General features: G+C 35.0%; 1 protein-coding gene and 1 non-coding gene across 5 annotated transcripts in view; one reads left to right on the top strand and one right to left on the bottom strand.

Annotated features, from left to right (window-relative positions):
* The window catches only part of CNTLN (centlein), a 290333-nt gene that overhangs the window by 191379 nt on the left and 73490 nt on the right, over window positions 1-25464 (top strand). For 3 of the 4 annotated variants that reach the window (XM_034663956.1, XM_034663953.1, XM_034663955.1), the window contains 3 exons: window positions 186-277; window positions 4778-5313; window positions 17448-17628. In XM_034663956.1, coding sequence (XP_034519847.1) covers window positions 186-277; window positions 4778-5313; window positions 17448-17628 — 809 coding nt within the window. The remainder of the gene's footprint in view (window positions 1-185; window positions 278-4777; window positions 5314-17447; window positions 17629-25464) is intronic. The other variant, XM_034663954.1, reaches the window with a different exon arrangement.
* LOC117803200 lies at window positions 9751-9818 on the bottom strand. The gene has a single exon (XR_004626892.1). It is a non-coding gene; the product is annotated as a small nucleolar RNA SNORD50 (small nucleolar RNA).

Genomic DNA, 25464 nt, shown 5'->3' on the forward strand with positions numbered 1-25464 from the left:
AGGAATGTAATTATGTGATTGAAAATCTTGGAAAAGGTCACCATTTAGTTCCAAGCCAAATACTTGACAATAAAATAGACTGGATTATTCATAATTGAGAAACTTAGAACCCTTTTCCTTAAAATGACAGGACAGTGTTTCAGCAGTATATGAGGTACCATAATATATTATTTATTCTCTCCCAGAGCAACTCTGTAGATACGGTGAAGATGATGGGGTCAAGAAGAGTACTCCAGAGAAGAATGGGAAAGAAATGTCAGAGCAGACATTGCAGAAGGTAGTCTAATCTTTAAGATATTGAGCTGAGGAAGTTAAATCTGAATTTTAACATAAAGGATTATATTTTAAAATGAGGGCTCATGAACTTAAACCTTGTGTGAATATTTAATTTAAATTCATAATTCAAAATCATTCACTTGCCAAAATGGGTTAAAAAAATCAATGTTAGTGAAATAAATGTGGAAACACTTGTGCTTCTGTTGACATAGATTAAAAATATCTTCAAAGATGAAAAGAAGAGAATGACAATGGAAATTATAAAAATTTATACTATATGTGCTTATTAGTTATAACTTAGCAGTTTAACTTTAAAATGGGACATGATGAGACTCTGTTATACTTCAAAAAGCATGTAGATTTGCAATATTTGAACTATTAAAACTGAGCATAGTTTTAGCTTCAGTGAATTAAAATGGTAATATGTTTAAAATTTAATTTTAAACTTAAAAATATACATAACTCATCTCATTTTAGATAGAAATTTATGCCCATATAATTTAGGATCGCTCTCCCTGTTTTAATAGAACCACTCATACGAACCCTGCAGTCACTTTACAACATACCTATAATTAATAATAAAATGTTCTTTAAAAATCTTAACATTTATCTTTATAATTTTATACTTAATTCATATTTTTGTATATAAATACATTCTTATCAAGATCTATTAAGTTGGCTTGGTTGCATTTTAGCACTTGTTGTTGTTATAAAGAAAATATTCTTTAAGGTTTATCCTTAAACGTGGTTGTCATTTGCTACACTGGAAACTTAGATAAAGCTGGAAATACACAAATATATAAACAAAAATAATAATGTGGCTACTTATATTTCTTGCATCTGTGACTTGACTTAGAGGAAATCTAGTGACTTACAACAGATGATGTGATCCCTTCTAACACTCAGCATACGTCAGGTAACAAAGGCTGTCATCTCATTACTGAATAACATATATCAGGTTAACACAATAACATACAGAACAAGAAATGCTCACATTCATTTAAGGTAAAATGAGTAGTTGAAATAGTAAATGCATTATCAGCTGGAATGTCAGTTTGCACTAGCTTATCTTCTTTGTTTCAGAGCAACATTTTTGTTTGCTGGGGTTTCTGTAATTTTTCTCTTTATGGCTATATAATACTATACTACTACCTAGTACTTTCTTAGGGTAGAAACCCTAAAGAAATCCATTATTTCATTCCAACTGCCATAAATGGCTACTACAATAGTAGATCCAGAAATCCATTTTAAGTCCTGAGAAGCCAAGAGGAATTATTTGCATTGGACCATAATTAATTTGTCACTTTTTTTTTATATTAACCTAATGCAGTTGTATGAGTCACGATTTTACTTCTTTTAGTTGAGTTTCCTGATTTTAAAAGGATATATTGTAAAACTCATTCAAAATAGGTTTAAAAGATAGCAACAACATGAAAACAATATTTGTTTACATAGTAGAAATAAAACATACAAAATTATTTTTTTAATAATGTATTAACATTTCACACTGTTGTGGCATGAATTGAGTCCCCCCTCACCCAATTTTATTATGTCAAAGTCCTAATTTCTGTTATCTCAGAATGTGACTCTATTTGGAGATGAGGTCTTCAAAGAGTTAATTAAGTTAAAATGAGATTGTTGGGGTTTAAACTACCCACTCTGTGGTATTTTCTTATGGAAGCCGTAGCAAAGTATTACACTTTACAAAGTCAAGTGTTTTATTTCAGTTTTGAAAGGAGCCATCTTTTTTGGTAAATTATTTAAATGATCAGTACTGGAGGAAAAGTATGCACTTGAGTTGATTTACAGACAAACCAAATGCCTTTAACAAATCCCTAGACTTTCCTTCTCAAATATATATTGAAATTTTCCTTTCTGTTTCTGGAGGCTTAACATCAGTTTAACGTAATTTTTAAGAGTATACCTTGAATAACATTTTAATATGTGCTATGGGCTTTCCTTTTTTCAAGTCTTTAGAAATAGTGTCTCTGTTTTGTTATTTGTCCTCCATTTTAAACTTAAATGCAAATAATTTTGACTAGTTTTTATGATTGAACATGGATTCACGTTAGACAGTTAACAGACTTAAGCATTTTAAATGTAACAGGCTTTAAACAGACCCTTTTCCAGTGGTACATAAAATTTTCATGAGTTGTACCCAAACTTAAATAGATTTTAGTCAAAAGAAAAAGATAATGCTAATTTCCACAATTGAAATCTCATATTCAAGATGTTTGTTATATTTGTTCATAATATGTTGATTTAATGGCTAATTCAGCAATATTTAGTGCAAGTAATTATATTTCAGCTCAAGTAATTTTATTAAGTAGCTGTTGTGGATTAATAATAATAGAGACATTAATGATGATGGTGATAGTGATGATAAACTGTTTAAACCTGACTGTCTACCAGGAACTGTGGTGTATGATCATATTTAATACTTATAATCATATTTAATACTTATAATCTGCAAGACAAGTATTACTATTCCCATTTCACAAATGAGGAAACTTTAAAATAGGTTAAATATGTTACCAGGTTAAGGTAACCTGAGCTTGAAATAAGATAGAGACCAGAAGAAAATTTAATTTCCCCAAGACTACACTGTTTCTTAATATTTTTATCTCACCACTGTCAAAATCAATTAAAAAAAAAAAGAGGTGTAATCGCTTATTTGCACAAAATAGATTTTAAAAAATACAGTCTAGTCTACTTACTCCATCATGGAATCTAACATCCTAAAATATTTTAAAATATATATGTGGAAAGTATACTGTTGTTTGCAATGATTATAACCACTAAGAAACTGAAGAGATTGTAAAAAGGTTATATTCCTAATTTTGTAGTATTTTTTATTAAATAGAGAATAAAATTTGGCATAGAATGATTTTGAAAAGTAAGCGGTTTTCAGCCATAGTTCATGTGTTCTTGAACACCGTATTTTTTTGTCATATTATCCAGCTCTTCAATAAAGTATTTGCACTGTAAAGGAACGATAGAATTTCTCTTGCAAAAATACACAAAGGTCTGCAATAGTCTCGTACAAACTCTTTCATATACCTCTATTCCAGGTCAGGAGTAAGCCCTATAAAGTCATAGGTCTAACAGTAGGTGACTATATCATACTATAGAATTGCAAATTTAAATTAGATGAGATTCTTAATATTTGTGTTGGGAAATATCCATGTCCTGAAACAGGATAACCAATCAGTGAAGTCTGCTGAATTAAATGAAGAGGTTGACCTCACAAGAAGAATAGGTGGTGCAGAAGGATAGGTGAATCAGAAAAGACTGAATATTATGTTTAGAAAACAACTTACATCTTCACCACCATAACTAAGTCCAGTAAACTGGAAAGCAGTAAGAATATGCATAAGTTTCATCTTGTAGATTTCTGGAATATTTTAAGTTATTGGTTGTCAATACATCAAGTTTGTTTCTCCTTTGAAGAATTGTTTTAAAAGTAAAAATGAGTCCATATAGTGTTCCAATCATTTAGGTTTCTTGCTTGACCCCAGTTCTTTGTTCATTTCCATATGTATCTGGGTAACTCTTCCCCATAGGGCTTGTAGAAGAGTGTGAGGGGCACAAAATCTTGAATTTGAATTCCATTTCAAAGCAGGAAATGTTTACCTCTCTGAATTATTTAAGTTTTCAGAGCCTCTATTTCCTCCTCTGGGAAGATAATTATTGGCTATACTTACTTCACATGGTTTTGAGATGATCTGAAGAGATCATGTTTATGAAACCGTCTTGTAAATGGTAAACTACTTTACAAAAAATATTGATTTTTTATTTTTCAAGATTTCAATTGAAATCAACTCCTCCTTGCCAGTGCCTTTCTTTCCAAATAATTTTTGAAATTTCTTAAGGTCAGAAATTGTATGTTTTCATTTCTATGTCCTATAATGTGAACAATGTTTATTGAAATAAATGAATGCAATCTTGGAATAATTGTAATTTTAAGGTGTTAGACTTTTTTTCAGTAAATGTTTCTTTATTGTATGAAGTAAGGACCTCATGACTACTAAAATTACATTTTTCTAATTTAGAATAAAGCAGCCTTGGTAGATTATATTTTATATAGGCAATCATTTTTTTCATATGATTGTTAGATATTGAAGAAAATTGTTATTTTATTAATAAGTTTCTCTATGTATCTATTTTTAGATTTTTTGTATAAATTGCTTTTCTCTGAAAATATTTTTCACAATAATTGACTATGTAGCTCAAGCATTTATCTCAGAAAACTCTGCAGAGTTTATTAGCATACTTAGTTCTATATCACTTTGTGTAGAATTTTAACTTCTTTTGCCATCTGTCCTTTATTCAACAGATGTATTATTGCATTTTATAATGTATTTATCTATACCGCCTTAGAATTATTTAGAAATTAAGTACTTCAGATTTATTTTGTCCTTGTGCTAAGTGTAATTTTACTTTCATAAATTAGGTTATGGTTTTGGACTTTTAAAAGAATAAATTAAACTCTTCTATTTAGGTCATTGAATTGGAAGATCGGCTAAAATCTTTTGAGAAAGGGTCAAGAAAAATAAAAGAAGGAAATAAAAAATTAATGAAAGAAAATGACTTCCTGAAATCCCTTTTAAAACAGCAACAAGAAGATGCAGAGGGCAGAGAAAAAGAACTAGAACAGCTACAAAAGGGGAGTAAAGAAGTAGAAAAAGATAAAGCTGAACTTCAGGTAAAAATCAGTGAGCTGGAGAGAGAAGTCACTTCCCTAAGGAGACAAGTGGCAGAAGCTAATGGGTTGAGAAATGAAAATGAAGAACGGATGAATTCAGTGGAGAAATTGCAGCATTCAGCAGACAAAGCTAAATCTGAGGTGGCCACCACGGAAGTGAGATCTGGACAATACAATTGTAAGACAACCACTACCAAGGTTAAATTTAAAGCCGCGAAGAAAAAGTGCTCTGTGGGTCGCTACCACACTGTTCTCAATCACTCCATCAAGGTTATGAGCAATGTGTTTGAGAACCTTAGCAAGGACGGCTGGGAGGATGTGAGTGAAAGCAGGTAAGGCTCTCATTAACTTAGCTCTGTGGTGGGGACACTGTGCATATGTAAAGCACCAGCAAATGGAGATTGAATTTCAACTACTGTCGATTTGGTATTCAGAAAAAATACTGTCAGATCCTTTGAAATATCTTGGGAGGTCTTGTTCTGAGCTTATTGACTGAAATTTGCATGCAAAATTAGCCACAACTGCATGAGTATTTGAATAGGTGCCAGGAAACCCAAAAGAAGGCAATGCTTGATTTCTTCCAGTGATGCTATTTTCATGCAGTCATGAGGCTTGAAATTGACAGTTTGGCAGGTTGATTTAATTTGCTGGCCCTTTGCATATTCACCACTGACAGCTAAGGATTCCCAGGCAAGCCTACTAAGTCGGTTTAGTTATCTTGTGACATGCCAACCTGGGAGGAGAAACATTTTTCCCCCTTAATTTAGTTAGATAAATTTTGAATGACCCATTTCAGCTTGTTACCAGATGTCTACAAGCTGTTTAACATCCTTTAAATTAAGAACCATCTTCACTAATTATTTCATGTATGTATTTATGCAAAGTCATTGTACTAACTTTAATTGAATGGTGGTTAAAAATTAGTTCTTTAAAGTTAAAGCTCTATAAATTCCTAGTCCTAAGTTATATAACACCTAGTGAACAGCAACAGGAGAATACTAAAAATCTATTTCTTTTCCTTACCCCTGGCTATACATTCGTATACATACTTGAAGCACATCAGTAAAGCCACAAAGGCAAATAGATAGTAGAACACATCTTTTTATACCCAGGTAATAGAGAAATTCAGTGTTGCCAGAATTGCTAACAGACAAATCAAACAATTTTCCATAATTCTGTCTTGTTTTGTAATGGCACGTCTTTTCTTTTTCCAGTTTGTTTTTTTTTTTTTTAAATCCCCAAAAGAGATCTGTTTTAGATTTGGGATGTCTCTGGATAGCGTAGGGGTGGAAGTCTTTTCCCTTCTTTCTTCCCTTTGAGATTCCTTGGCTGGTTAATAATGAAATTGATATAAGACAGATTAATAGGAAAACAAAAGTTTAATAACATGCATACCTCCTATCTACATGGGAGAGATCTGGAAAAACTGAATAACTCCCCCAGATGGCCAAAACTATCACTTAAATATCATCTTCAGCTTAAGACAAAAGAAGATGGGGTCAGAGAGTCAGTTATGGGAGGTTATCAGGAAAAGTGCAGTAAATAAGGGGGAAGATTGTTACACAGATTTAATTGTCTTCTTTATTTACAAGAATTTTTAGAGACTTAGAGTCATCCATTTCTTCTTTGTACAAGGAGGGTGACACACCTGCAAATGGAGATTTTCCTTATACATGTAAATGTCTCTTACAAAAAAATAACTTCTACTTGATTTTCAGAACTTGTCCTAAGTTTGCAGTTTCTTAAAATTAATTCTTAAAGGGGCGCCTTGGTGGCGCAGTCGTTAAGCGCCTGCCTTCGGCTCAGGGCGCGATCCTGGCGTTCTGGGATCGAGCCCCACATCAGGCTCCTCCACTAGGAGCCTGCTTCTTCCTCTCCCACTCCCCCTGCTTGTGTTCCCTCTCTCACTGGCTGTCTCTCTCTCTCTGTCAAATAAATAAATAAATAAATAAAAGCTAAAAAAAAAAAAAAAGTAATTCTTATGGCAATGAGATACATTTTGGGATGACAAATTCTGTTCCCCTGTAATCCCATCTTTGAAACTTCCCCAAGAAGTTTCACAGTCCAGAAGTTAAGCTGATAGTTTGCTCCAGATCTCAAGGAACCTGTCTCTGTCCTGAGGATAGGTCAGTTTAGTTAAACAGTTGTGTCTTATTTCAGGAGGTAGGTCTTGCAGGTCGGCTCCCAAAGTTAGACCTATTTTGTGTGAGACAACAGGCATTTTAAAAGGCATTCCTATGGAAGCAAAATAAAAACAAAGGTTAATGATTAGAGCAGACTGTAAACCCAGTCTGAGTCCTGAGGGAAGCCAGCAGAAAGAAGACATTTCTAAAGGGAGCGGCTGAAGCATCTTTTGCAGTTTGAATGTGTCTGATGTCACTGGTTGTTTAGGTAAACTTTCGGAGTGGCCCACACAGCAACAGGCATGAAGATGGTCTAAACATGAGCTGTTGTGTTGGTTTCTCTGATGTTTATATCAAGTGACCTAGCTTCACTTTGCAGGACTTCTGGAGAAAAGGCAGCTTTAGATCTCAGTGATTCCAAGTGAGAAGTATAAACATTAGTTTGGAGAGTCGTAGCCAGATATTTGAGGAAACCAGAAGAATTCAAGATTCAGTCCAGTTTATAGACAGACAACAAACCCTCAAGACAATTAATCAGAACTTGAATCTAATATCCACAAAGGTGTGTTATTGAAAAATAATTATTCTCTTTCAGATCACCCTAATTTCCACTAAAGATAGCCAAATTAAGACTAATTTGTTTGCAAAATACGCCTAATTTCAATAAACTTGGCCTGATTATTTACATAAGTCCAACAAAGAATAGTGGTTGACCCTCTAGGCTGTTCTTAAATCTGCTTTACTGGAATTTTTCATAAGGACCTTCAGATTGAACTTTTCAGAGCCTCTCAAGGCCAAGATGCCAGTCCGAGGATTTGTCACCAGGCTTGCCTGCAATAGCTATAGATTTGGGTAAATTTCTCTCTTCTTGAGGTCCCCAAAATAACCTGAGGTTTCTTCACCCTAAGAAGTGACCTTCCTTACCGGGTAAGTCTGCTGGGAACCCTGTAAGCAGGGTACCAGGCTGTTTTCCCAAGAAGTTTTATTGGCTCCATGAAGTCATCTTGGTTCCTGAAAGCTGTCTGGTCATATCTGAATCTATGCATGCTTCTCTCAAATATGGCATTCCAGTCAAAACCTTGGTAATATACCCAATGTTTCCAATTCTGTCATGTTACAAAGAGAACAGATTCTTGTTGAATTTATGCAAAAAAAATTTCCATGAAAATATAAGAATATTTACTAAGAGTTTCTAAATTCTGGAGGGATCACGCAGGTAGAAAAAGATAAATATTTCCATTTGTTTACAAAACATGCATTTTACCAAATTGTTTTAAGTCATTGTTAGCTTAAGAGAAGTTTTCTTAAATCTAGAAAAACAAAACAGTAAAGGCATTAATGATAAAATAAAGTCACAAAAATTATAATCTTTCTCATCAGTTCATTAAGTCCCGTGGTACTAATCTTTGTTCTGCTTGAATCTGGTTTTTCTGTTTTGGAAACTCTTACCCAGTTCAGTTTTATGGTCTTAAAGTTATCAGAAACCTGTATTTTAGAATATTTTCCATGAATCTTCTTGGAGATCAAGCATTTTCCAGACATTTTTTCAGAAGTTTCAGAGTGGGAGCACCTGGCTGGCTCAGTCGGTTATGCATTCAACATCTTGATTTCAGCTCAGGTCATGATCTCAGGGTCATGACATCAGACTCCTCGCTGAGCATGGAGCCTCCTTAAGATTCTCTCTCCTTCTTCCTCTACCTCCCCACTCCACAAGCTTATGGTCTCTCTCTCTCTCTAAAAAAAAATAAAGCAAAAAAACCTATTAAAGTTTCAAAGTAAAACAAGAACTGTGTAAATGACAAAGAGTTAAAAATAGCCATAGTTAAAGAGAGTTCATTACAATGCAATTGACAAGGAAATTTGGTTATTTCTGTGAGATACGTACTTCAAGATTATAACTAGGATTGTAAGTGATAACATTATACCAGGACAAATGAGATTTTAAAGAATTTCATGCAAATTCCAGAACACTTAAACTAATACATATATCTACAAAAATATAATCAAGTTGGTTTAGGATCACATTTTTGACAACATTTCTCATGTAACTTATCGAACTAATCAGCCTTTTGAGATGTTCCAGGGATCCTCTGCAGTATCTCAGAATTTCTTCGGGGTCAAAAGACTTCATTTAGAATTTGATTTTGGGAAGTTTGTCAAAAATATCAAAGGTTTTGGACACTTGACTAAATAGGATCATAGTTGGCTGTGAGATAATAATTATCTACTTAACCAACGTTACAGACACTTCACAGGTAAATACACAAGTTTACACAGTTCTCAGCAAAACTTACCCATTTTTATATTGAGAGGACTAAGTTTACTTAAGTAATCAAAACCTGATTTTAAAAATATTGAAGCACAGGGAATTATTTTGATAAAAAACACAAAATCTTTGCCTTCAAGGTATGTTAGTTTAAAAGGTAAAGAAGAACCTTTCATAGTCTATTATCAAGAATACATCAATAGTCAAGAAAATGTTGTCCTTTTACCAGAGACAAAATCAAAATGTAAAATTGTACCAGCTTACTTTTGGTACTAAAATTCACTCAGTGAAATTAATTCCAATCTTAGCCAGTCCTGACCATGCATTAAGTTCCTTTCTAAAGGTTCCTTTCCACAAACTTTCTACAAGTTTCAGATTTTGTCCTGTTTTTCCTCTTTCCCATTTTTCTCAACAGATATTCAGGTTCGGGATAAGGTCATCATAGATTTCTTTCCCATTTTTAATCAACCAGTTTTACTTTGGGACATATTTACTTTCTTTTCCTTCAACAAAATGCATTTCTATTCCACATATATTTTTTTACTGAAAACACACATCCTGCTTTTCTTCATTCGGAGATGATTTTCTTATTATTTCTAGTAGTTTTAGTTACATTTACTAATTAGAATTCTTAACCCTTAGAAACCTTAATTTCTAGTGAAAACTAAGTAAGCAGTTGTGAACTGTGTGTTACACCAGCATTCTTTAGATTGCGAAGTTTATAAATATATTTCATGATTTCTAGAAACATATATCCCCCCCTTTTAAAAATAGTGCAGTCTTTCAGTGTGGTACGAGACATGTTTACTAACAGATCCAAATAATTCTGTAATTCCTGTGTAATATGAAGCTGAAAGTAGGGGCGCCTGGGTAGCGCAGTCGTTAGGCGTCTGCCTTCGGCTCAGGGCATGATCCCGGCATTCTGGGATCGAGCCCCACATCGGGCTCCTCCTCTGGGAGCCTGCTTCTTCCTCTCCCACTCCCCCTGCTTGTGTTCCCTCTCTTGCTGGCTGTCTATCTCTGTCAAATAAATAAATAAATAATCTTAAAAAAAATATGAAGCTGAAAGTAGATATACCTATGTTCAGTAAATATTTTATCTTATTTGGAAATGATCTAGATATTCAGTGAATTCCCCATCATTGAATTTAACTTAGCAAAACTTTGAAGTTTCAACTTACCAAAGGTATTTGGGAAACTATTTTGTAAGTACACATACTATAAAATATAATTTCCATTAAAAAGTTTACCTAAAACCTCTTACCCCACTAACATCTGTCTAAATCACTCACTTCCAACAATTATGTTTAGACTACTCTTGAATACTTCGTGAGACGTTAGACACAGCCAGCCATCGTCCCAAGTTGTTTTCTTTGCTGACAAATTTTGTAAGAGACACAACATGAAGTTATTTGACTAGTAAGCCCAAGCAAAATAAACATTGTGTATCTGCATTATATTCAATGTTGGTAATTCTAATATATTAGAGTTTTAATTAAACCAATGAACTTAAACTTGTTTTTATTTACCAAAGATTATCCCAGGTCATGTGAACTTGAAAAACATTTGGGTCCATTGTTGTTACATTTCTGAGAATTCAATTTATGTATATGTTTAATTTTCTTTATGTCAATTAAATAGAGCTCTTTCACAAATTAATTTTGGTAATACCATCTGGAGGCAGAAAAATATTACATATCTACAACATACATATACAGACATACAGAGACCTCAAAATTGTAGCTATGAGACAAGTATGATAATGTAGAATTTACTAGTAAAATAACAGTAGGAGTGAGTTAAGTTTATCTGTTCAGATGGCTAAAGCTTTTGTTTTGTTTGTTTTTACTAATATTTGTGGAAAAGACACATGATTTTTCATTTGCCTAAATTTTAAATGAGCTTTCCCCCTTTTGTTCTCCTTCTGATAAGTTTTACCTCCTTAAAGTCTATAGAACATTTACGTCTCAAAGGCACAGGGAAGGAATGCAAGTTTCTCTAAGAAGAACTTTGGTTTCCTGAGGCCAATATTTACAAGCCTTTTGAAATAAATAGGGGAGTTTTTGGGAATAGTAAAAAGGATTGGTGGACCTTGAATTGTTTCTGGAACCACGTCTATGGTCCTGTAAAGACTAGATGTATAAAACAAGGACAGCTGTTTTCAGTTCCTTGAAGAATGGGGTTGTTGCTAAATGGTATCAAAGAACTGTCACAACCATCCAACTATGTGGAATGTTTTTCTTTTCCTTTCATTTGTCTTAGGAGAACCCCTAAAAAAATTTTTTTTTCCTATCAGGCACTATATGTCAGCTGTGTTCAAAAATGTAGTCAGACTCGTAGCTTTCCATCTAATTTTCTGCCTTTTTAATCTATCTACTAATCTCAGGAGGTAATCCACTTACAAAAACTTTTGAGGATCCTTCCTTAGTTTTAGAAATTCTGTAACTATGGCCCTTAGTTCATCCTTTGACCAAGGAGCAAAAGATAGCTGAGGAGCATTGCCCCCAAAATCAAGTGGTTATTTTAAAAGGTAATAATCTCTTCAGATTGGAAAGGCAGTTCAGACAGAGATTTAGTAAAATGTGAGCATTCAGGTAAAGAATGATGGAAGGGAGTGGTAGAGTCATGCCAGCCTTAATGACTTTTGTTTTAGGTACCTCTTGGATCTTTAGTTTTTCATTTGCCCAATTTTCCAAATATCCCCCCCCCCCTTTTTTTTTTTTTTTGATGAGAAACTTCTCCCCAGAGTTTGCATTTTAAAGAATGGCTCTTAGGTCTTACAGAAGATGGGGGCAGAAAACTTATATCACAAGGACCTAGAGAAAATAAGTTTTCTTTTGCGGGCCTAGTATTAGAGGTCCAGGGGAATTTAAATTTTTCCTTTTTTCTTAAGTGCAGACAATTCTATTTCCAGTGTCCCAATATCTACAAGCAGTTTGAGATGAGTAGGTGAGGTCTGAGGATTGGTAAAGATAGGGGGGCTTTAAATTGCTTTTAGAACCACATTTCAGGTTTTGTAGAGGTTTGCAGAGAGGTGGGGAGGTTTAAACAAGGGTTCCATATATCCAAAGATCTTCTGAAGGGTCAGGGACAGGGAGCTGGAGATAAGTAGGTGTGGGAGAGGGTAGAATTTACATTAGATATGGATCCTAGTTTTTCTTCTGAATATAATTTCTGTTTTTTCATATTGTCAAGGGAGTCCTTAAGGCTAGCTGTTATACTTCTTTGCATCCACTTTTTTATTTGGTCTTTCCAGAAGTACCAATAAGATAATTGTTTAGGATAAGAGCTTTCTAAAAAGGAAAAAAAAGTCAAATACAGAAGTTTTTCCAATTCAAAGGATCCCCCATCTGGCCATTGATGGTAGGATCTATTAAATCTTAATAGTGACTTAAAGACAGAATAGTCTCACTGGACGTAGAGCCAAGCTCTGAAGACATAGAACACGATGGCAGACTCAAAAGAAAGCAATTATCATCTCTGGAAGGAAAGGGATCAATAGAAAACAAGAGTACTCATAACAGATTTTTACGAAAGTTGCTATACCCAAGGACATAGCTCCATAAATATTTTCTCCTGCTAATCTAAGTTTAGATAAGGAGAAGGACTCTCACTATTCTCACTTCCATGAGACCCTACAGGTAGAGATCCAGGAGATGGATGTGGTAAGAATTGCTACCTTGTGCCAGTTTGTATCCCAGGATCTGGGGTCTGTCTGCAGGAGCATCTCTGGAGTGAGCAGTGATAGTCCCTTCACAGTCACCAAAACTTCAAGGGTAGAAATGTTTTCCCATCTTCTTTTCTAGGTTCTTTGGCTGGTCTAATAATGAAATTAATAAAATACAGATTAACAGAGAGAAAAAGTTTAATAACGTGTACACCTCCTGTATATATGGGAGAGATCCAGGAAACCTTGAGTAACTCCCCAAAATGGCTAATGCTACCACCTTAAAACCATCTTCAGCTAAAGACTAAAGAAGATGTTGGGGGTGAGGAGTCAGTTATAGAAGGTTATCAGGAAAAGCACAGTAAACAAGGGTCAAGTTGTTGTGCAGATTGAAGTCCTTGTCTTCTCCACTGGTAAGAGTTTCTAGGAATCAAGGTCATCCATCTCTGCCTGGTATAGTGAGGAAGACATCCTTACAAATGGGAGAGTTCTTAATTATAGACATAGAACTGAAATTTATCTTAAAATGTCATTCTCAAACTTATGTGCCTTTGTTAGAATTACCACAATTTTATAAAAATTCCAAAGCTCAGACTGTGGGATCTCCCAGTTGGATGGGGGCTACCGAATGTGTGGCAACCCGATGGTGGTGGAAGTGGAGGAAGAATTCACCTGAGGCAGAACAGAGGGGAGAGAAATTAATTGGATACAAGAGGGAGCTGTGGGCAGGACCGCAGAGGAGAGACTGTCTGGCATGAGGCAGTCGTTGGGGGGCTGTCGTTAAAGGGGGAAGATGAGGAGATATGGGAACATACAGAATTTAACTTTTTTGGTGCTGTGTCTGGGTGTAAGTCATCCAGTGGTCAGCTAGGGCTTATGGGTGTTTTGAGGTGGGTCACCTGATGGGCCTATTTGTATTCAGCCAGGGGCTTGCTGTGGGCCCTTCTACCTTACTCAGATTTCCGTTGTTCAAGTTGGGTGCCTAAAAGCAGCCTTTACACAGACCATACCCCAGAACAATTAAATTGTAACTTCTGTGGAAATAACACAATAGCTTCACTATTTTTTGAAAGCTCTCCAACTGATTCTAATATGTAGACTAGTTTAGGAACCATGGTTTTAGATGTTCATTGGGTCAAGCCCCTTGTCTTCAGGCAGGTAATAAAAACTTAAAAACAGGGCACCTGGATGACTCTGTCAGTTAAGTGTCTGCCTTCGGCTCAGGTCATGATCCCAGGGTCTGGGATCGAGCCCCACATCACCAGGCTCCCTACTCAGCAGGGAGTCTGCTTCTCCCTCTCCCGTTGCCCCTCCCCCTGCTTGTGATCTCGCTCTCTCTCTCTCAAATAAATAATTAAAACCTTAAAAAAAACCCTTAAAAACAAATTGATGAAAGTGACAAAGAAGGACCAAATCTCCATTCCCATTTCTTTTTTTTACTTCTTCTAAGGTTTTCTCCCTTGTTCTCAAAAGCCATTAGAGATAAAATCCTCCTTAGCTTAAAACCCACTAAGCATTTATCTATGTCTTCAAGGAAATTCTAGTTTCAGCTACTAATTATATCTCAGCCAGTGATCCTACCACATTCTTCATAGTAGAAGTGGTGAGGCTTACTCATGTGTGAGTATATATATATGAATAAATACATGAAAGCTAAGTAACACAGTCAGTTCTAATTTCATCATATAGTGCATGTGCAGATGGTCACATATTTTGTGAGATGTATCACAGTATCTCTTAAAACAGAAGATTGTCATTTAAGTTGCTTAGCGGTGAAACTTGATTTTACACTGAGGATGCAGTGTTAAATTTCCTGCCTGACAGAACAGTCTCACAAATCACTCAGCTGCACAAAATTCTCAAACAATTAGAAATCCCACAGTGGAGCTTCAGGACTTTAGAACATTCTGTTTCTTTTAGCTTTTCATAGTCTGAAATATAAGAAATTTACTTGAATACTAAGAAAAATAGAATTTTGTCCTTCATATATATTTATAAAAATACTATATTGTATAATTATCAGCTTATTAATATTTATATATTTATGAATGTTTATTTCTCATAGTTGAACAGCATTATGAAAACATTTTGTCAAATGATGGAAATAACACAATTTAGTAACAAGTTTGACATCCTTTATTCAAGGGAAAGCAGTCTATGAATTGGGGGAGTACAGTGCCTAACAAGCTGTGGCACACTCTTCCTAAGGATTTTGGGCAACAGGGATTTTTTATAGAAGAAGCAGTGCAGGGGCACCTGGATGACTTAGTTGGTTAAGCATCTGCTTTCAACTCCGGTCATGATCCTGGAGTCCTGGCATTGAGCCCTGCTTCGGGCTCCCTGATCAGTGGGGAGCCTGCTTTTCCTCCTGCCTCTCCCCTGAACCTTTTCTCTCTCGAATAAATATAAAATAGTAAAAAAAAAAAAAAAAAAAAAAAATCAGTGCAGAAAACAGGGCATAGTTAGCTAGGAGGTCAGAGATTTTTTTTGTAAGGCCAGTATGTCCTGTTCTCTAGGGTAAGGTAAGTTAGCTAAAGCTGTGTTGGAGGATGTGGTTGGTGTATATTAGATTTCCTTGATGGTGAGGTATTTACCATAAGTGCAGCTGACTTAATTCAGATTTCCGATATGGGCCAGGCCACTGGCACAGCCTGCTTTCTGTGAGTCCTGATATACAAATAACTTCTATCAATGCCCTTTCGGTGATGGATGATCATCAGGAAGAGTTGTTAATACCTTGAAAAAGAAAAGCAGAATTTCAGCAAAGCATGTTTATCAAATTTGTGGATAATCTGATATTGAAAGGGATAGAAAATACTTTACAAAATAGAATAAAAATCCCCAAAGATAGCAATAGATTGGGAAGATAGAGTTACGTAGAAGACTACAGGGTCCATTACTTAGCTGGAAAATGCCAATTGCTCAACGATACAATGGGAAAAATACAGGACTTTGCAAGAGTATACATAAAAATATCGTAGGAGGTTTTAATTAAATCTCGTATGAGTCTACAGTACAATATACATGTCAGAAAAGCTTGCATAATTTTAGTCTGCATCTACCAGGAGTTCTGCTAAGTAATTCACAGAGTATACTTGGAATATGAAATTGAATTCTGGACATAATGCTCCATGAAGATAAGGTGGAGCATATTCAAGAGTGACCAGGGTGGAAAAGCATCTCAAAAACACACATAATAGGAATATTTGAATAAGCTGGGGATGTTTTTCTTGAGATGTTTCAAGCATCAAATGACCATATCCAGATAGTTAAGAGATCATCCATATGGAAAAGGGATTGGACTTATTTGTATGTGCTACTCATCCTCAACACTTTTCTTTTCCTTCTCATTAACACCAACTATTAACATAATATAGATTTTACTTATTTTTCTTGTTATCTGAACTCACCCCGTTAATATGAAAGCTACATAAGGGCAGGGATTTTTATCTCCTTTATTCACGTACTACTTTGTCCTTTGTGCCTGGAAAAGTGGCACATAATTGATTCTTACCAGGCGTTTTATTGAATAATGAATGGACATAAGAGATGGAACTGGCATCAGTGGGTGAAAGCCTCAGAGATTCAGAGATTGTCCAAGACTAAGGGAAAACTTTTCTGTTAGAAATGTTAAAACTTTCTGTCCGGCTCAGAAAGTCGTTAAGTGCTCCAACCCTGGCATTGTTAAAACATCCTCCTGAGTTAACACTTAGTAGAGATACTACAGAAATGGTACTACCAGGCATTTGATACTACATATTCTAATTTCTTGATGAAATTTTTACAATTTTTGAGAACTTTTTTTTTTAACATTTAGTTTCTTTTCATCTGGTGACAAGTTACTATGACGAAGTATTTTTCAACAGGCATACTCTTTCTTTGATAGATACACTTTTCAAATATGGTGTACATAAGGGAATTATAATAAAGAGGATGTTTGGTTGTGAAAAAGATTAGGACCCACTGATACAATATAACATTTATCAGATGAGAAGAAATATGGTCCAGAGACAGTAGGTAACTAAAAGAGCCATACAGCCAGAACTCAAGTCCCAGTCCAGTGCTTGCTTGCTGAGTCTGCTAATTCTCCTGCAATAATGGGTCTCCATTTAAGTGATATTCACATTTCAGTCACCAATGTAGGTGCCCCATCAGGTTAAAGAAGTCCTACTTGTACTTATTTATTCATATTAATAAGTTAGAGGCCATGTACAGAATCCACAGAAATAACAGACTGTGTAACATATTTAGACTAATTTTCTTAACATAGAGAACCAGTAAATGCTCAAATTAAACTTAGAGCTTTATATGCAATATGTGCTATAATAGTATTTGGTCTTGAACTTAAAAGAAGTACATTTAACAGCTCTTCTTCCTGGATTTTATGTTCCCCCCTTTTTTTCCCAAAAGCAGTGATTCTGAAGCACAGACCTCTCAAAATTTAGGAACAATTATTGTAGAAACATCCCAGAAAATAAGTCCCATAGAAGATGGAGGAGACCAGAAAGAAAGTGACCAAACAGAAGACAGCAAAATGCAAGGAAAAGAAATGGTGCAAATATATTCAAATACAGATGGCAAGACCCCAAAGGTACGAGTGTTGCTTAATTATAAGCTATGTTTTTAATTTTATCTTATGCTTCATAACTTAAATTTTGTGGCCAGTGATTTCATTTGAATCCCTAGAAAATATACAGTGGAAACACTCAACTTTTTAATAATTTTTAAGTACCAATTTGTTACAAACTTTTGTATAGTTGAAAATGGAAACATATTATTTTCTTAAATATAAATCTTAAGGTATTTATATCTTAGCCAAAAAAATAGGTGACAATAATTTTATTCATTTTTAGGTATATGAAATATACCATGTGATGAAACTTCTGTTTTCATATTAGCCTTTGTGATGGTAAAGTTATTGACTAAATCTTTAATCTTTAAATTTCTGATTAAATCTTTAAATTTATAAATTTCCCTAATTTCTCAAGGTATTTTAAATCTTAAAAAACCAATGTTCCAAAAAACTCATTCAATAAATCTTGTCACCAAAAGGTTTACCTGCTCAGCATTAATCAGTGAAAAATTGTGGAAAGATCATTTAATTTTGTTGCAAAAAATCAGATTATCTTTGAGTTAACCTATTGGGTTTCTTTAAAGCCAAATCCAAAAGTATTTATTTTTTGAAATCTGTTCAGAACTTTGGAGGAAAATTTTAAGGGTAACAAAATTCTATTTTAGTTACTTCCAGAATAAAGTTCAGCTGAAGAGTTAGTTATATGCTAAGTGCCTACTGATTGATCGATAGATTTTATAGAAATCTCCTATTTTGCCACATATTATTTGGTTGGTAATTTTGCTTACTTACAGTCACTTGTGTGCAACAATGAGTTTGCAAATACAAGTAACTCATGAATTCCCTTCATATAATAAGAGAATACGGTATAAACTACTTTGAATAGATCTATGTACATTGTTGGCAGTCAGAAACTAAATGTTGACTAAACTTTAGTAGTTGTGTTTGGAAAATATTAAAACTCATTTACCCAAAAGATTATTGTTAATTTAACTTTAATCACTCTGTTCCTTTTCCTCATAATGTTATCTCCGTTAACATTATGGTTAATTTTGCCTGTTTTTGAGTTTTATGGAACTATACAATATGTCCTCTTTTGTGTCTGGCTTCTTTTGTTCAATAATATGTGAAGTTCATTCATTTTCCTTACTGTCTTTAGTGTTTTATTGCCTGAATATGCTATAATTTATCCATTCTACTGCTGAATTTTGGGTTGCTTCATTCTGGATTTTTTACAAATAATGATGCAATGTTTTGTACATGTCTTCTATTGCACAAGCATGGGCATTCCTGTAATGAAATACCTAGGAGTGGAATTACTGCACCATAGATGATAAGATTTTAGTTGATAATGCTGTTTTCCAAAGTGTTGTACCAATTTGTTGCACCTACCAGTAGACGATGAAAATTTTTACTGCTCCTCATCAACACTTGGTATATTAGTCTTTCCCATTTCAGTCACTTTTGTATATATGTTGAGGTATATTGTTATGGGTTTAATTTATGTTTCTGTTCTTACTAATAGGATGTTGAGTACTTTCTCATAGTTGGTGGCCATTTGGATTTCTTTAGAAAATTGCTTCTTCAAGTCTGCCCATTTTACAAATGAGTTGTCTATACTTTTCTTATTCATTAGTAGGAATTCCTATATATATTCTGTAAATTAGTCTTTCGTTATATGTATTATAGCTGTCTTGCCCTACTCCCTGCTTTTTTGCTCTTCCTAATGGAATATTTTGAGAAACAGAATATCTTAATTCTATTGTGGTCACATCAATTTTTCTTTCCTTTATGAATAGCACTTTTTGTGTTCTATATAATAATTTTTACCTGTTCCAACTTAGAAATTTTCTTATACTATCTTCCTTGTTATCTTTTCCTGTATTATCTGATTTACCATTTTGATTTTCATGTCTATGTCTGACATTGATATGCATGTAATATAAGATAGGGATGAAGTTCCAGTTACCCCACTATGTTTAACAGTTCCACCTTTGTTCTAAATCAAATTTACATATACATGTGGCTATGTTGCTAAGCTTTTCTTCTCTTTTATCAGTATATTTATTTATATCATGCTGTCTCATTACTGTTATTTTATAATCATCTGGATTGATAATAGAGCAAGTTCTCCATCTTGTTCTTCGAGCCTCTTCAGTATTTTTGATGCTTTGCTCTTCAAAATGAATTTAGAATCAGCTTCTCAAGTTCAGTAAAAAATTATTTGGGATTTTGATAGGGACTGTTAAGAATATAAAATAAAAATAAAACAATAAGAAGACTCTGAAGAGTAGAGAGAAGAGAGACCACCTAGGAATCACAAGACTCAAGAAGCAATATGATTGGTGAATTTTCTGGGTTTTCATTTTGCCTCATATATCCTGGCCTGGATGTTGAAGAAACCTGTCACCTGGAAACACCAATTGGTCAAATGATGAAATGCCTCAGTAAAACCCTGCTCTCTCTAGTTAGATGACCAAGAAAGGGGCAGCCCAGCAAGATAGGAAATTTTTACACAATAATCACCCTACTCTACCCAAATACCACAAAAAAATTTGCAAACCTACCTCTGCCCACGTTGGTAAAAACCTAGTGGGGAACCTTAGACTTTTACTCTCACCTAGCTCTAAGGAGTCACCCCGTACCTCTCCTCCTCCCATTAGGGTAGTGTTAGAGAAAACAAAGTGAGGAGCCAATGGTAATGATTCCCTTCCATCCATGTCATCAGAAGTCACAGAGGGAGTGAGACATCCATCTTCATCCATCAGTAAAGAAATGACCCTCCCTTCCCGACAGGGTGATTTCAAAGGCCGTGTGCAGAGATGGGGATTTTCGCCACCTCCCATATCTGTAAAGCATCTCCCCCCTGCCTCACTGTGTCAGTGGAACTAAGTGAGGAATGGAAACAAGGCCATGCTCCATCTCCCAGGCAGGATGGCATCAGCAGAGGCCTTCAGGGAGCCTGAACTTTCACCTCTACCAAACAGTAATGAGGTGTCCTTCCCCAACCATGGTGTCAGCAGAAACTGGACTTGCATCCCCAATCGGAACTAATGAGACGGTGCTCTCTTGCTCCACCAATGTGCTATCAGAGGAAGCCTGCCAAAATAGAAGATATAAATAAGATCCAGAGTCTTGAATTATAATGCTCAAAATGTCCAGGATACAATGGAAAATTACTCATTATACCGAGAAACCAGGAAAACCTCAATTTGAATGAAAAGATGATCAACAGCCAATAACAAGATGACACAGATGTTGGAACTACATGACAAGCATTTTATTTTATTTTTTAGAGATTTATTTACTTATTTGAGAGAGAGAGCACTAGCTGGAAGGGCAGAGGGAGAGGGAGAGAGAATCTCAAGCAGACTCTACACTGAGCCCAGAACCTGACGCGGTACTCGATCTCATGACCCTGAGATCATGACCTGAGCTGAAACCAAGAGCCGAATGCTTAACAGACTGTGCCACCCAGGCACCCCATGACAGGCATTTTAAGGAAACCATCATAAAAATGCTTCAACAAGCTGTTACGAATAGACTTCAAATAAATGAAAAGCTAGAACATCTCAAGAATGAAATGGAAAGTCTCAGCAAAGAAATAGAAGATATAAAAAAGAACCAAATGGAAATTTTAATAAAAAAATAAGTATTTGTGAGGATTGTGGCATCAATTCCCTCTACTCAGTTTGATTTCGAGACTGATGACACCAAACACCCACCAAGAGGGGAAGAAAGGGGGGCGCCTGGGTGGCTGGGGCGCCTGGATGGCTCAGTCATTAAACGTCTGCCTTCGGCTCTGGTCGTGATCCCGGGGTCCTGGGATTGAGCCCTGCATCGGGCCCCCTGCTCCGCTGGGAGCCTGCCTCTTCCTCTCCTACTCCACCTGCTTGTGTTCCCTCTCTCACTGGCTGTCTCTCTGTCAAATAAAATCTTTAAAAAAATAAAAATAGAAGAGGAGAAGAAATGTTTATTTTTTCATAATGGAATACAGAATCTAGAATGGATCCACAAGTATGAAGAAGTAATTTTTGACAGAGATACAAAAGCAATTCATAGAGGAAGAATGGTCTTTTCCACAAGCAGTGCTGGAGCAATTGAATAGCCTAAGACAAAAAAAAAAAAAAAAGAACTTATACCTAAACCTCCCACCCTATGCAAAAATTAACTTGAAATAGATCACAGATATAAATGTAAAACATTAAATCATAAAATTTTTAGAAGGAAAAGTAAGGAGAAATTTTCCGGACTTAGGGCTTGATGAATACTTTTTAGGTATGTCACCAAGAGCATGGATCCCTAAAAGAAAATATCAATAAATTAGACTTAATTAAAATTAAGAAATTTCAGTCTGCGAAAGGCCCTCTTTTGAGGATAAAAAGATATGCTATATGAGAGACTATGGGCTCTGAGAAACAAACTGAGGGCTTCGGAGGGGAGGGAGGTGGGGGAATGGGATAGGCTGGTGATGGGTAGTGAGGCGGGCACATGTTGCATGGTGCACTGGGTGTTATACGCAACTAATGAATCATCAAACTTTACATCAAAAACCAGGGATGTACTGTATGGTGACTAACATAATATAATAAAAAAATATTTTAGGGGCGCCTGGGTGGCACAGCGGTTAAGCGTCTGCCTTCGGCTCAGGGCGTGATCCCGGCGTTATGGGTTCGAGCCCCACATCAGGCTCCTCTGCTATGAGCCTGCTTCTTCCTCTCCCACTCCCCCTGCTTGTGTTCCCTCTCTCGCTGGCTGTCTCTATCTCTGTCGAATAAATAAATAAAATCTTTAAAAAAAAAATATTTTAAAAAAAGATATGCTATAGACGGGAGGAAGTATTACTAACCATTTATGTGACAAAGGACTCATATTTTGAATATATAAAGATTTTGTCAAAGCTCAACAATAGAAATTCAAATAATCTAGTTAGAAAATGGAGTAAAAAATATGAACAGACATTTCACTGAGAAGGGTAAATGGAAGACAAATAAACACACACAAGGATGTCTAACATCACTAACCATTAGGGAAATGCAGGTTAAGACCCTGATGAGATACACATCTTTTGGAATAGGTAAAACTAATAATAGTGGCAATACCAAATGCTGACAAGAATGCAGGGAGACTGGATCTCACATATAATGCTAGTGTGAATATAATGTGGTATAGCACTCTGGGAAACAGTTGGCAGTTTCTTAAAAAAAAAAAAAAATGATGGGGTGGCTGGGTGGCTCAGTCAGTTAAGCATCTGCTTTCTGTTCAGGTCATGATCCCAGGGTCCTGGCATCGAGGCCCAGGTTGGGCTTTGTGCTCAGCATGGAGTCTGCTTCTCTCTGCCTCTGCCCCTCCCACTGCTTGTTTTCTCTCTGTCTCTGACAAATAAATAAATAAACTCTTAAAAAAACAAAGGGACATGTGGGTGGCTCAGTTAGTTAAGCATCTGCCATTGCTCAGGTCATGATCCTGAGGTCCTGGGATCATGTCCTGCATCAGGCTCCTTGCTCCACGGGGAGCCTGCTTCTCCCTTTGCCTGGCATTCAACCTGCTTGTGCTGTGTGTCTCTCTCTCTGACAAATAAATAAAATCTTAAAAAAAAAAAAAAAAGGAACTAATCATACATTTATCATACAATCCAACTATTTGCCTCTTGAACACTTATCCCAGAGAAATGGAAATTTATGTTTACCCAAAAAACCTGTATGTGAATGGTCATAACAACTTTATGTCTAATATCTGAAAACTAGCAACAACCAAAATTTCCTTCAATAGCTGAATGGTTAAACTGTGATGCATCCATTCCATGTAATACTACTCAGCAAAAAAAAAAAAAAAAGAGAGAGAGAGACAAACTGTTGACACACACTGTATCCTAGATTTGTAACCTCAAATTTCTCATCTTGAGTTGGTGGCCTAAGCCATCTTTTCATGCCTTTTATGTTCTGTGTTGCTGTAGACATGGAATATCAAGTTCAGAGGAGATTATCAATTGTCCTGTATTTTGCTGGCCACTTCGTCAGTCTCGTGTGTCTCTGGCTTCCTGCCTCTACCTCATTTGTGGCATCAGAATTCCTTTAACGTTTTGCCATGTTAAAAAAAATACTTTAAGTGTGCTGATTTCAATGTTTAAGATTTTCCTGAATTTCTATGGGGGCATCTTAGTGGCTCAGTCAGTTGAATGTCAGACTGTTGGTTTTAACTCAAGTTATGATCTCACGATGGTGAGATCAAGCCCTGCCTCAGGCTCCATGCTCAGCTCAGAGTCTGCTTAAGACTCTCTCTCTCTTTCTCTGCCCCTCTCCCCCCTTGCGTTCATGCTCTCTCTCTCTCTCTCTAAATACATAAAATCTTAAATAAAAAAAAAAAAAAAGAATTTTTCTGAATATCTAGTCAGAAATAATCCCGGAAATGGAAGCCCATTCTTTCTTATTTTAGGTCCAGTTAATTTGACACCAAGTTTGGTGATTAATATTGGTAATTTGGTAGTTTTGTTTGGGACATTTTTATAATGCTTAGTACAAAACTGGCACTTGAATCTTCATAAAGCAATGAAACATTTTTTAAAAATATATCTTATATACTGGTTCTAAAGAAGTTCAAATGAGATATTTCAAAAATATTTTGAGAATGAAGTAAGTTTAAAGGAAAAGTAATTGGCTTAAAGGAAAACCCTATCTTGGATAAAATATGTGGCTCATTGCCAAAGTAACACTGGATCAAATTTATTTTTCCTTCCGTTTATATTATAATTATTTATTCCTAAATTGGGATCTTTGAAAAAAAAATTCCTTTTTAAAAAGAATTCATTTTCTAGATTGATAGTGTTCTTGTTTTTTTAGCCAATAAATTCTTAAATAAGACATCATATTTTAGTATTATGATTTATAATATTTTGAAAACATGTTCCTATTTAAATTTTTACTTTGGGGAAACTCCTTTATTTTTTAATCTGCTGGCATCTCTAATTACAAATCTGAAATTCCTGGGGCAGAGGAAAGAAAAAAAATTTTTAAATCTATGTTTTAAAATATCAAAGTACTATCTTATGTTTCTGATATAGTAAAGATAAAAAGAAGATTCAATATAATATGAATAGTATAATGCCATTTTTGTTCATCCTCCAGAATAATCTAGATGAAAATATCCTAAAATTTTGACCATGATTATTTCTAGACAATAGGCTTTCTGGTCACTTCTTTTTTCTTTTTTCTTTCCTGTATGTATGGATTTTTTTTTTTCCAGAGAACACATATCATTTGAATAATGATATATAGAGCCATATATATATATTTTTTTTTCTGGGAAACTAGGTTCCTTTCTCAAATACTATTATCTGTTGCATGTAGACTGATTAAACCCTTCTGACAAAGCTAAAATAATGTTGATGGTATAAAGTAACTTTCCTTGAAGTTGTATGTTTTCTTCACAACATTCTAATACACTGAAGCTAAATAAAATGAAGCCATGACTTTTGTTCCAAAATATTTCACCAACTTTAAAAGGGGGGGAGGGTTTTGAAGAAATGAGTAAAGGGAATCAAAGATAAAAGAAAAAAACAGATTTGTGACAGTCAGCATTCCATTCTGGGATATGATAGATAGTCCATTTACACAAGGATATATTGAATATCAGGACTCATTGAAACCATATAGTGTTTTATATATTTTCAGTATTTTTCAGTATATCTATATATCTATATATATATATACACACACACACATACTGAATTGGTAATTTGTGATTTAAATTAAATCACAAATTGGAAATTTGTAATTTCAGTATATATACTGAATTGGTAATATTTTTATTGCTTTTATTATATTTCCTCCCAGATTTTTAAACTGTCCATAGGTT

This window comes from Ailuropoda melanoleuca, chromosome 7 (assembly GCF_002007445.2).
Source record: "Ailuropoda melanoleuca isolate Jingjing chromosome 7, ASM200744v2, whole genome shotgun sequence".
Lineage (NCBI taxonomy): Eukaryota > Metazoa > Chordata > Mammalia > Carnivora > Ursidae > Ailuropoda > Ailuropoda melanoleuca.